The following is a 13,807-nucleotide window of genomic DNA, read 5'->3' as shown; positions in this document are numbered from 1 at the left end:
TTGTATATAAAGATATGTATATATATATATATATATATATATATATATATAGGCCTATTAATTGTAATAATTCATATATTAATAGTGTTTATGTATATTTTCAAGGAAGCACTGGGCCACATTCATTATTCTCGTATTGGGTTTTTTTCTTTTCTCATATCTATTTTTCTCAGATTTATAAAAATTCATAGAACACGTGTGCAATTATTGATGTAACATTTTACCTTGAATTTATGTTGAAAATATGGTTACTATAAAAAAAATCTTGTTTTTAATTATTGTTATGCTTAATGGTTATTTTATTATTATTTATTAAATCCATAGGAGGCCCAGCAGTTAATCCTATAGGTAATATTTTATTATCATTATATAATATTATTATTCATCATCACCATTATCATAATTATTATTTGAATTATCAATATTAATATCAATATATGTAAGATTCATATTGTTAGTATATATTACTGTTAATATGTTGGTATTATTATTATGATTATCATCATCATCATTAAAATCTGTTTAAAAATACAATCATGTTAATTAATAGACTTAGTAAACACAAACAATATTTAACTGCAAATTAATTGAAATTTACTAAACAGATCAATTTTAATTTTCTGTAACCAAAATAGTTATTAAAATAAAATAATGTAATTTACAAAACATTTTACTGAGTTTTCTACCAGCATTTTTATGAATTGCTTTAATAATGTACGTCTTGTGTTCTTTAGACCCATGTACTTCCAATCCCTGTGTGAATGGGATCTGTAGAAAGTCAAGCTCTTCTTATTCATGCATCTGTAATCGATGCTACTCAGGAAGCAGATGTCAATGTAAGTACCGTAGTCGAGAACAGGCCAGAAAATTATCAATTTAGATATTAATAAGAATTGATGAAGCCAAATCAAGTGTATAGATAATACCAGTAAAATTACATTGTTCCCTGATAATACTAATGAGGAAACGAATTATCACACTTAACTTAATAGGGGAATGAGTAGATAAGTTACGGTACCACATATTCTATGTAGTTAGATGCGTTTCTGCTTAGAGCTAAAGTTTTCCCCATAAACGTACTATGTTTGTTAAAATGGAAACATCCTGAGCTCTAGGTAAATGCGATTGACTTGAGGAAGCACGTAACCTTATTTATATTTAAAAGCAAAAGCGGACACTGATCGCTTGTGATGTGATATACTAATGTGACCGACGTGTAAATATGAGAGCAGTTAATACTAAAAAAGTACATTTTAATTTGTAAAATTAAACCCCACCTTTTTGCTCTTCCAAGAAATCAATTTATAAAATTAATAAATAGGCCTATTATTTTGTTTCGTCGAGAGTCACCGCGGCAAGGAATAGCACCCTAGATGGCTGTTTTATTCTTTTAAATTTATTATTGATTTTTTCCTGTACAACGTATTTTGATCTCCACAGACTATGATTCTAAACGCTGCTTAATCGAGCCCTTTGACCCCTTCGAGCCACTGAAGTAGATGGTCGTCTAAAGTAGCAGCTTCAGTCTTGCACATCAATCTTGCACGACAATCTCCTTTTCTATCTGTGCAGATCATCGCGCACTTGGGTCTTGATAAGCAGGGCCACCAATATAAACATTTTTCTTAGTAGTACTAATAACTAGTGACTGATTAAGATGCATTTTATTTTTTTAATTATTATTTTTTTGTACAGGTCTCCTTCTAATGAAAGACCCCTCCAATTGAAGACCACCTCCAATTAAAGACCACTTTTCCGTGGTCCCAAATTAACAAGTCTTTTATTTTTATTATTCTAATTAAAGACCAAAGCTGCTAAAGACCATAAAAACCCTGTCCCAAGAGTGGTCTGTAATTGGAGTCTGTAATTGAAATATTGTGAATGTAATAATGTAATAATACGGTAACTTTTTAACAAGTCAGATTTAAAGCTAAATTGACTTAAATAAATCAGCTAATATTAAATTGATCATTACATTAAGTGGTTCTTATAAAAAAAATTGTGTGTTGAGTTTTTAGATTGTCTTTCTGATGGGGCATGAATACAAATGCAGTGCCTATAATTACAACAGTTTCAAACAAATTCCTAATTCATTGGATGTTATTGTCCTAATCAAATCCATTAATTCAGTAGCATCCAGTCACACTGTTATTGAGTACAGTTTTATTTCCAAATACCAGTAAAATACTGTATGAAACAACATTTTATCTACTGTATTTTATATATTTTTAAAAATCTTTGTTTATCTCGTTGCTTATAGTTTTGTATTGTTTTGAAATTGGAATAAATTCGTATTGAGATTTATTGTATTTTAAGTCTCTTCTTGTATGTTTCTTTTGTAAATTGTACGTGCTCCCCATCATTGCGATGTGTACTACTGATTTAAAAGCGTATATTCAATAAAGTTCAGTTCCGTTCAGTAATGTAATTAACAATTTGTATAAGACTGGTGTAACAAAAAAAAAACAGTGCCATTAAAAAATAATAAAATTATATATACCTGAATTTTAACACAAGAATAGCATTAATGAATTTGAACTAGACCCAATGAGAAGTGACCGTAAAATCATAATAGATTGAGGGCGCTATAACTTGTCACCAGGGGCCAGATTTATCAAACTAGACATCAGGTTAAAGTTTTTTATTTATTTATTTTATTTTATTTTTTTTCATTTTTTTGCTTAAGTCAAATTTATCCATATAGCTTACTTAAAAATTGCTTAAAATTAGAAAGTCGATTATACGTTGGTGCCATCTAAGACGATTTTTGAGTCAATAATTTGCTAAGATTGGGTAATAAAACAGCTTAAGATATTTATTAGGGACATCTTAACTTTTTTGACTTAAGACATTTGCTAAGCTGAGATTGATAAATTCCGGGCCAGAAGCATACCATAGATTCTAATGCTACTTATTTACAAAACTAACATGCTGTTTTAAGTTTACTAAAATTTATGTTACGATTTATTATTTTCAGTAGAAATTGTGTCTAAGATATTATAAAATTAATATCAACTAACATTTATTAATAAACAAATAACCATTCCATAACGTGATTCTATAAAAATGTTAAAATGTGGTCACATATCCAGAGAATAGTCACACTCTTATTTCTAATTTTAAGAACTACAGGATAACCTATAACCTATTTAATAGCATTATTCAGATTTTTACTTGTCTGACCTAATCTATGATAGGCCTATTTGTTAATAAACAATCAAATTGAAACAATAATGCACAAAGCAATGTTACAAAATAAAATTTCAATTAAATTAACGTTAATATATTAGCCTATTGTATTATTTCGTACCGTATCTATTAAGATTTAAGCATATATATAATAGGCCTATATGTTTTACTTAGGCCTATATATACATATTTATTATCGATAATTTCATCTTATATAAATCAAGGCCCATGACGAGTGGAGCTGTTATAAAATATAACTATTATTTTTACTGACGTAATAGGGATCTCAGTCAATATTATTAATCTTAATATTAAGTTTACTTAATGATCGGACAAATCAGGGAGACCTTGGTGTACATTGGTAGTTGAAAGATGGAGGAAGATGTATCAGAATGGATATTTACGGAGTGTCAATCATACTTGAGCTGACCAACAAGAACATGGTCAGGAATAAATCCCACAAACACATGCGAAAAAGCGAAAGGTTTAAGCATGGACCTATTAATAGTTTAAACGACGTTTTGTGGAACTTTGGCTAACATATCAAAGGGGGGCTTTGGGGAATCGTCCATTAAACAAGAAATATATTATACTGTATGTATATTCTATAAACTGAATACACTGTATACACAGGCTGCAATAGTGATTATATTGGTAAGACAGATAGATGCTTAATAACTAGACTTAAAGAACATTCTTCACGATCTGATAGTGTTATATTTGATCATGTTAAAAACTGTGAGGCATTCCAATATGTTTTAGGATTACAGGGTATACTTGAAAATGATAATGTCGTCTGTAATGTAAGTAATAAATTAGGTTTAATATTTTCTAGTGCTCCCGAAACTGGTCTATCCTATTGTTTAAAGAAGCGTTCGCTATACCATAGAGAAAATAGAAGAGTTCTATTTTCTCTATGGCTATACGTAAACTACACCCTTTGCTTAAAAATGGGCTCAGAGCTTCAAAAGAGCTTTCTTTGTTTTTGTAGGTATCTTTGATTATTAGAGTAAGAATGCTTTGATCTTTTGTTTAAATCACTGCTATGTCACCTACTAGAGGTAATGTTTTGATTGGTTAAACACTTTTGGTACTGCGCTTATAAGCTTGCTAATATGGATAATTTTTTCATTCCTGATGATGACATAATTAATGTCGAAATATTGAATCCCAACACGATGGCGTGTATTTCAATACTTGGAGTATGTATTATACTTTCTTATCTGAATACACTGTGTTTTCGTTTATTTTATCCACCTTCCTGTCGTAGCACACACTACCACGAATTCAAGAGTGGATTGGGATTGGATTTATTCGGTGTAAACACCAAGAATATCAAACGAACACCTTCTGGTGCTGATTGGGCAATACACCTGAGACAATTCCCTACTCTTTTCCGAATTGTGTACAGCATTCTTTAACGTGCACATGGGCCATAAATTAACACGGGACCAATGGCTTAAACCATGGAGGAAAGAAAATCTAATTTTCTTTCCTCCATGCTTAAACACACGGAGATTCAACCATAGCAATTAAACCGTGTACCCAGAGATCGGCTAACCACCAGGTTAGCCGACTGAGCTGTGCTGCTCTCTCGTTCGTTCATTCATTGAATGAATGAATGAATGAATGAATGAATGAATGAATGAATGAATGAATGAATGAATGAATGAATGAACGAAAGTACGAACGGGTTAACATTGTGTAATACATAAAATATAAATTGTTTGAGGCTGTAAAAAATCAGCTATTCATGACTGAATGGACTAGATGGTGTCCAGTAAAGTATAATCAAGTGTTTCAGCTACATCAGTCTGTTAGATGAAACGTCCTGTCAGAACTTATAGAAAAACAAATTATAGTACTAAAGCAAAGAAACAATAGAGTTTACTCCCAATTTTCCTTAAATTTTTAAATATTCAAAAATCTGTATCTTATTATCCGTTGTAAGTTTTTCGTCAATCACCCTTATTGAGCCCGTCTTTAACTAAAACATAGGAGCTGCGCCAAAACGTTCAGTATCGTCGGACGATGATGTGACAAATCCGCTTTCTGTCAAAATACTACACTAGTGTTTAGTGTTATGATCTGTAATCGTTTGTACCTATGGTAATTTTTTTTTATAAGAATACATTACATAGGCTTATGTCAAAATGACATAACAAAATGTTTCTGTAAGAATAAGAACGTTTTCTAGTCATAAAGAAAACATAACATTTAACTTGTTTTACTATTTAATATAGTTATTATAATATGTGAAAAATATACATAGCAACCATATACCATTATATTCTGTTTTTTAATATAAACAAAAAAATATATATACCGTATTATTGAAATCTATTAAGTATACAAAGATTGCATTTACAATAACATTTTAAAAATAATTTACAGGCCATTCTACATTAACAATTTTGAAGTACAATAGATCATTCACAATAAAGAGTACTGAATAATAGAGTGAATACTGTACTTTATTAATTTAAAATGGGAATAACTAATTATTATAGTGTATTTATGCATTTTTTGGTAAAAAAGTAAATGAAGACAAATCTGAACATAAATTGTAATACGTGCAGTAGTAATTGATTAGGTCTATGTACATATGTGTAACTTATTTATTTAATCATTTATGGTACAGTATATCTTAATGCATACAGTAGTAATTGAGTAGGCTATATATATATTAATGTGTAACTTATTTATTCAATCATTTATTGTATAATATCTAATCTGAAAGTACATATACCTATCTAAAAGTATAATACCTAATGTGTACCATAGTAATTGAGTAGGCTTATGTACATAACTATTAATGTGTAACTAACTTACTTAATCATTTGATACAGTATAATATTTAATACCCAGTAGTAATTGAGTAGACCTATGTACATATTAATGTGTAAATTATTTATTTAGTCATTTATGATACAGTATACTATTTAATAAAACTAATTATTATACTGTATTCATGCATTTTTGGTAAACAATAGACAAATCTGAACATAAAATGTAATACATGCTTTAGTAATTGATAAGGTCTATGTACATATGTGTAACTTATTTCTTTTAATCATTTATGGTACAGTATATCTAATGCATACAGTAGTAATTCAGTACACTTATGTACATATTAATGTGTACTGTAACTTTTTTATTTTAACATTTGTGATAGAGTATAATATTTAATACACAGTAGTAATTAGGTAGGCCTATGTGCATTTCAATATCTAACTTATTTAATCATTTATGGTACAGTATATTTAATACACAGTAGTAATTGAGTAGGCATATGCACATATTTATGTATAACTTATATATTTAATCATTTATGGTACAGTATATTTAATACACAGTAGTAATTGAGTAGGCATATGTACATATTTATGTGTAACTTATTTATTTAATCATTTATGGTACAGTATATCTAATGCATACAGTAGTAACTGAGTAGGCTATGTACATATTAATGTGTAACTTATATACTTAATCATTTATGATACAGTGTAATATTTAATACCTTCAGTACTAATTGAGTACCTTAGGCTTATTAACATATTAATGTGTAACTTATTTAATGGTACAGTATAATATTTAATATGTACATTAGTAATTGAGTAGGCCTATGTACCTATTCATGTACCACTTATTTATTTTATCATACAGTATAACATCTAGTACATAAAATAGTAACTGAGTAGGCATGTACTTATTTAAGTTTAAATAAATTATTTATTTTATAAAAAAAGAAAGCTGAAATGAGCTTGTACACAATTCTGAAACTTAAGTCAACTATTAAAAAATATTATAAAAACAAAAGCATATAAAATTTACAACTATGTTACTTACAATTGAATATTATAAAAACCAACTCAATATGTATTATTACATAAGCCCCAATGACCATTGGCAATAAAGCTGTCCCAATCCAGTTTGTCTCCAACCACCACAAAAAGGAGAAAGCAGTGAACACTATACAGTATTACGTCATTATATGGACTTTTGTTATAAAAAAAGATAAACTGACCACTGACAACAGGGTGCCATGGTGTAGTGTATTAATGTAAAAACTCTGACCATAATTAATCTAGAAATTTTTTAAAATATATAATAAAACGATGAACTATGCTGCTACACTGACTACCACTCTAGTCTCAGTATGCGAATTAATATATAGTGTATGATTACTGTACTAGTACAAATAAATTAAACCAAACAATAAAAAGCTTGTACTCTTTCGACTGACCACTGTACAAGATTTTATTCAGACTGACCGATGTACATAATAATCATATAACCAATACCACTTATGAACTGACCTATGTATAACATTACTCAGAATTTCTAGGCGCTATTACACAAATCATATCCGAGACATCATATCACCTTAGTTAAGATCTTCCAAAGTCTAATAGAATATTATCAAAGCCATACTATATCTATAAACAGTTATACTGTGCTACATTTATACAGCGGATTCATAACATAGATTAGATCTAGCATATTTACTAACACCCAACCCTCATTCCTAACATACACACTCATTCACTCACATAATGTATTAGATATTGTTTATAACAGTCGATAGAGAGCGAATAGTAAAAAAAAAAAAATTGTAATGTGCAATGTATATTAGAAATATCAGAGGACCAATAATTCTATGAGGGCTCAGATTAGGCAACAATCTGAAGACTGCAATCTCCTAAAATCCAAACAGTACTATTTTAATAAATAAAATCACTGGATCTGTGCCTAATCAGTTGAGGTACAATGAATAAAAATACAAATGAAGACCCATAAATGTTACTATTTGATATTAGGCTTCATTAACTCGAATGTAATTTGACTCCTCTCTTAGAACACTCTCTAATCATATTATTTATAATAACACATTATAGACTGCAATCACTCATTAAAACAAAATTCAGTTTAGGAGAAATGAGTAATGATGTAATGAAGACCAATCAATATCACTGAGGTTATTACCATCGATATCAAGTCACTCCAATTTCAACTTGACTCCTCTCTTAGAGCACTCTCTAATTATATCATTCACAATAACACTTGATAAACTGCAATTATTCATGCAAAGTCTGTTCAGATTAGGTGTAATGAACAAAGATGCAAAAGAAGGCCAATCAACGTCACTTAGATTATTACCTCCAATGTTAAGCTCCTTTAATTCTAACTTGACTCTCCTCCTAAAACACTCTCTAATCATATCGTTCATAATTACACATGACAGACTACAGTTATTCAAGTCCAGTTTATTCAGTTTAGATGTAATAAATAAGGATGAAAATGAAGAACCATTTATGTCACGGAGATCATTACCTCTGATATAAAGCTCCTTTAATTCTAACTTGACTCCTCTACTAAAACACTCTCTAATCATATCATTTACAATAACACCTGATAGACTGCAATTATTTATGCCAAGTCTATTCAGTTTAGGTGAAATGAACAAAGATGCAAATGAAGACCCATCAACATCACTTAGATTATTACCACTGACACTAAGCCATGCTACTTCCAACTTGACTCCTCTACTAGAACATTCTTTAATCATATCATTTATAACAACACTTGATAGATTGCAATTATTCATGTCAAGTGTACTCAGTTTAGGTGTAATGGATAAGGATGCCAATAAAGAACCATCAATGTCACTGAGATTATTATCTCTGATATAAAGCTCCTTTAATTCTAACTTGACTCCTCTACTAAAACACTCTCTAATCATATCACTTACAATAACACCTGATAGACTGCAATTATTCATGCCAAGTCTATTCAGTTTAGGTGAAATGAACAAAGATGCAAATGAAGACCCATCAACATCACTTAGATTATTACCACTGACACTAAGCCATGCTACTTCCAACTTGACTCCTCTACTAGAACACTCTCTAATCATATCGTTCATAATTACACATGGTAGATTACAGTTTTTCAAGTCCAGTTCATTCAGTTTAGATGTAATAAATAAGGATGAAAATGAAGAACCATTTATGTCACGGAGATCATTACCTCTGATATAAAGACAGTCTAATTCCAACTTGACTCCTCTACAAGAACATTCTTTAATCATATCATTTATAACAACACTTGATAGATTGCAATTATTCATGTCAAGTGTACTCAGTTTAGGTGTAATGGATAAGGATGCCAATAAAGAACCATCAATGTCACTGAGATTATTATCTCTGATATAAAGCTCCTTTAATTCTAACTTGACTTCTCTACTAAAACACTCTCTAATCATACCATTTATAATAACACCTGATAGACTGCAATTATTCATGCCAAGTCTATTCAGTTTAGGTGAAATTAACAAAGATGCAAATGAAGACCCATCAACATCACTTAGATTATTACCACTGACACTAAGCCACGCTAATTCCAACTTGACTTCTCTGCTAGAACACTCTCTAATCATATCGTTCATAATTACACATGATAGACTACAGTTATTCAAGTCCAGTCTATTCAGTTTAGATGTTATAAATAACGATGAAAATGAAGAACCATTTATGTCACGGAGATCATTACCTCTGATATAAAGACAGTCTAATTCCAACTTGACTCCTCTACTAGAACATTCTTCAATCATATTATTCACAATAACACTTGATAGACTACAATTATTCATGCCAAGTATATTTAGTTTAGGTGAAATGAATAAGGATGCAAATGAAGAACCATCAATGTCGCTTAGATCATTACCACTGACAAACAGCTGCTGTAATTCCAACTTTACTCCTCTATTTAAGCACTCTCTGATCACATTATTCATAACAGCACCTGTAATACAATTTGCACAGTCAAAGATTTTAAGTTGTGGTGCATTACTAAACAGGTGAACTACAAATGAAGCTGTACTCAAAGATGATAATCTACATTCTGTTACATCATATTTGAAAAACAGTCTCTGACATTCATCTGTCAGGTAGTTAATATCATTATCACATATTATACTACTTATTTTTTCCAAAATAATGTTTTGATCTGACACAGCAATTAATATGTGAGCAAGCATTCTGCCTTTTTCTTCAGATGACATTTCTTTCAAAAAATATTCAAATGCATTTATCATTTTCGATTCAGCCCAAGAAAAACATTGACAAATTCTTACAAGTCTTATGAAATGCTCTTTTTGACTGATCTCTAATTCAGGAATAATGTTATGGATAAATTGTCTTAGTGATTTACATATGTCATTAATATGTGGCTTTATTTTTAAATCTACTCTGGTCATGTGACCAATAACTGCTTTTTCTACAGTACCCATATGGTCTTCATTTACACATCTTAAATATTCCATTAAAGAACGATATGTTGAGATATCATTCGTTATCCAATGATTTAAAAATATGCCAGCATTACCACCTAGGAATCCAATTGCAAACACCTTTGTTACGTGCAAATGTTTACTTCTGCTTATCATCTTCCATTCATTATCAGTCAATGGCTCAAATAATGTTCCCATGCCATTTGAACACTTATTCTTCAACCCTTGTATCTGACATAGTTTGCATAAGTAAAATCCAACTAATGACTCTACTATCAACTTGTGTCGAGTTGTAAAAATCTCTTCAAAGTTAGATTTTAGTTTTGGTGTATCTTTGTACACAAAACCTAGTTTTAAAGCCAGAGCAACCAATTCTTTATCTTCTTTCATCTCTCTTCTGTTTATTGAAAGTTGGTTTTTCTTTAGGCCTTTATAGAAATACTTTCCTAATAGAGCCATTGCATTAACAAACCTCTCAGGAGTATCTTCAAATGCTGAGATTTTTTGCTCTTTAACTGTTTGTTTGTCAATAAACTGATTCAAGATGCATCTAAATACCTCTTTAAACAAATCAGTTTTATCAGCTGGAAGATATCGCCTTTCTTCCCACATGATGCTTACTGATAAAAGCAGCAATGGATTCTTATACATTGAATAGACCTCCTGATGTTTATCAAGCTGTAACTCATCAATTAGTGAGTCTCCTAACGAAGTAAAGAAATCAAAGTGTTTCCTAATGTATTTTTCTATATTTTCTGTACTGAATCCCTGCACTTTCACATGTAGGTTGCTTGCATTAATGAACTCATATATTTTTTCTGATCGTGATGTAAGTACCACTTTACATTCACACATTTCTTGGTTTTTAAAAATCTTTATTGGACTCTCACTACCATCTTTCAATTCATCTAATCCATCCAATAACAATACAATTTCATTACTGTGACTCCAAATAAATCGTTTAATTAATATAGGTTCTTTTATGAGACCTGTTTCAAGTTGAAATCCCTGTAGGTTTATCTTACTTAAAATAGCATCCAAAATAGTTTCACCTATGTCAATATCCTGGATATTGACAAGAAACACTATTTTACCTTTGAAGGTTTCGTCTGATTCATTTTTGGCCCAGTTGTATGCTATGTACCTTAGGAGGGTTGATTTACCGACACCGCTATCACCTTCTATTAGAGCTTTACATGCAGGTGTGGATTTGATATCATCTAAAACCTGCTTTAAAGTTGTTTGAGTGGCATCTTCCTTTTTTCTGTATTTACTTATCGTTAGTTGGTCAAGATCAGTGAACATATCGGCATCTTCCTTTTCTCTGTTTTTACTTATTTTTAGTAGGTCTAGATCAGTGAACATACAAGCAATATCTACATGGTATTCAGGATTAAAAATTGATGGTGTAAACTGGTTGGCATTGCTGCACACTTTCCGTTGGGTATTTAGTAGATATTTTCGAATAACCTCGTCTGTAAGAAAAGATTTTTGAATAAACTGTTACTCAAGAGTAGAATGGAGATCAACAATTGCAGTAATATTGTTTCATTTACTCTCTACATTTTCCCGTTTCTGAGGTTACACATGGTTTGTGAGTACAAATTATCTGATCAACCAAAAGCAATGATGATAAAAATTATAAATATGTACAGTATTGAAAAAAAAAAAACAACTAAATATAATGATATCACAATCACATATTCTATCAATAATTAAATAATATACAGGGGTCTCGAGTCTCCCGGAACTTCCGGGTGTAACAGTCTCTCGCACTCCCGCAAACATGCAAGTCTTCCGGAAAATCACTCATCTCCTGCAAATTAAGTAAAAAACAAATCTTTTTGTTTTAGGCCTAAACTTTGGTTGCCAATGAATTTTGGCAGTCTGACAGTGCCATTTCCGGGCTTCTAAAGGTGCCTATCATAAAAAATGTCATCACCTCAGCCCCAATCATGGTAGGCCTGAGGTGGGCATGGCCCTTTTTTTGATACCTACACCTTTTCCTCATAGAATATATAGTGCCCCAAATGTCATTAAACGAATCTCCCAGGAATGGGTTCTTCCATCTTAAAGCCCTGCATATATCTGTATCTGAAATACAGTAACTTTATATAGAAATATTATCATTTATATTTCTTATTGGGTAATTCCATGCCAAATCACCTAGCGGTCCCCAGGTAACCCTCTTTAATTTTGCTAAAAATTCACAAAAATACTGTAAATGCTCAAATATGTGCCACTCTCGAATAAACGCTGCACCAAACCTGATTGTTTTCACTAAGTACCACGAAAAAGTGCTGCCTCGCTTAAGCTAGAGTATATATTACCCAGGGCTAGATTTAGTACTAGTCCATCATACCATATGTAGTAGAAGCTCCTCTGGGACGGTAAACCTGTTATTACAAACCTGCTGGGCCAGTGATCAATTATAAACTCTTGCTTCAAGTATGCTTGGCCAAGAACATAATGTCAATGCTGTAATATTTAACCAATGATTGGGCTTTTAAAAATAGCCAATGGTCTAGTGAATTATACAGTAAAATAGCCCAGTGAGCTAGTCACCAAAGAAAGTTAAATTTAGCCCGACTACATTCTGTGAAATTGAACACTTTGAGAAACAGGCTTTTAAATACAATGTATACTAATGAATAAATAACACAATGAAGACACAAGAATTTCTTTAGAAATGTTTATTTTTGGATGACATAGAACCTATGATAGGCCTACTGAACTATGGGAATATGTGTGATAGACAACTTCGGAATTGGCATGGAAAGCGCCACACCAACATTTTTTATAAGCGCTGCTCTTGATTAAGTGCCGCTCTCGAATATGCACCCCATTGAAGCTTATTCCAGCATTTATTGTATTCCCTTTTATAAATAATAAAGACACAAATAATTTTAGACCAAAAGGCAGTCTTGAAATTATGGCCCTCTGAAATATGCCACGCTCATTTTTTTTTCACTGCTGCATTTTGCATAGATATTTGTTTTCATTTTAGTCTATATTTTTTTTATTGGAAATAGTTGATATTGGAAACAGTTCGAAGCTGAAAATTACTACTCTGTGTATTTTGAGGCCAGTCTTTCAGAGTCTGCAAAATACTGTATCTTGATTCACTGAAAAGTAGGTATCTCAAATTGTTGGTTCATTTCAAGCTGAAATGATTTTTCAATATTTCGGACTATAGCACCTATACTGTACCATGTATCTGAGATGTCCAATTTGCAGACACATTACCTCTAGTTAGTGCTGTATGCAATCAAGCAAGTACCAATCAACTAATCAATGAGGTATGGGTAGACCCCTAAAACACAGACC

General features: G+C 31.0%; 2 protein-coding genes across 2 annotated transcripts in view; one reads left to right on the top strand and one right to left on the bottom strand.

Annotated features, from left to right (window-relative positions):
• The window catches only part of LOC117104288 (macrophage receptor MARCO-like), a 7,526-nt gene extending 6,027 nt beyond the window's left edge, over window positions 1-1,499 (top strand). The window contains exons 7-9 of the mRNA XM_033245037.1: window positions 325-348; window positions 735-836; window positions 1,441-1,499. Coding sequence (XP_033100928.1) covers window positions 325-348; window positions 735-836; window positions 1,441-1,499 — 185 coding nt within the window. The remainder of the gene's footprint in view (window positions 1-324; window positions 349-734; window positions 837-1,440) is intronic.
• Window positions 1,500-8,188: 6,689 nt separating this feature from the next.
• LOC117104287 overlaps window positions 8,189-13,807 on the bottom strand; it is a gene marked incomplete at its 5' end in the record, with an annotated part of 11,732 nt that continues 6,113 nt past the window's right edge. Inside the window, 3 exons of the mRNA XM_033245036.1 lie at window positions 8,189-8,978; window positions 9,771-9,993; window positions 10,402-11,955. Of these exons, the coding sequence (XP_033100927.1) occupies window positions 8,189-8,978; window positions 9,771-9,993; window positions 10,402-11,955 (2,567 nt within the window). The remainder of the gene's footprint in view (window positions 8,979-9,770; window positions 9,994-10,401; window positions 11,956-13,807) is intronic.

This window comes from Anneissia japonica, unplaced genomic scaffold (genome assembly GCF_011630105.1).
Source record: "Anneissia japonica isolate Jap-2015-1 unplaced genomic scaffold, ASM1163010v1 scaffold935_len144941_cov109, whole genome shotgun sequence".
NCBI lineage: Eukaryota > Metazoa > Echinodermata > Crinoidea > Comatulida > Comatulidae > Anneissia > Anneissia japonica.
Note: the sequence above shows the minus strand (reverse complement) of the source record. Positions and strands in the feature narration are given on the sequence as shown.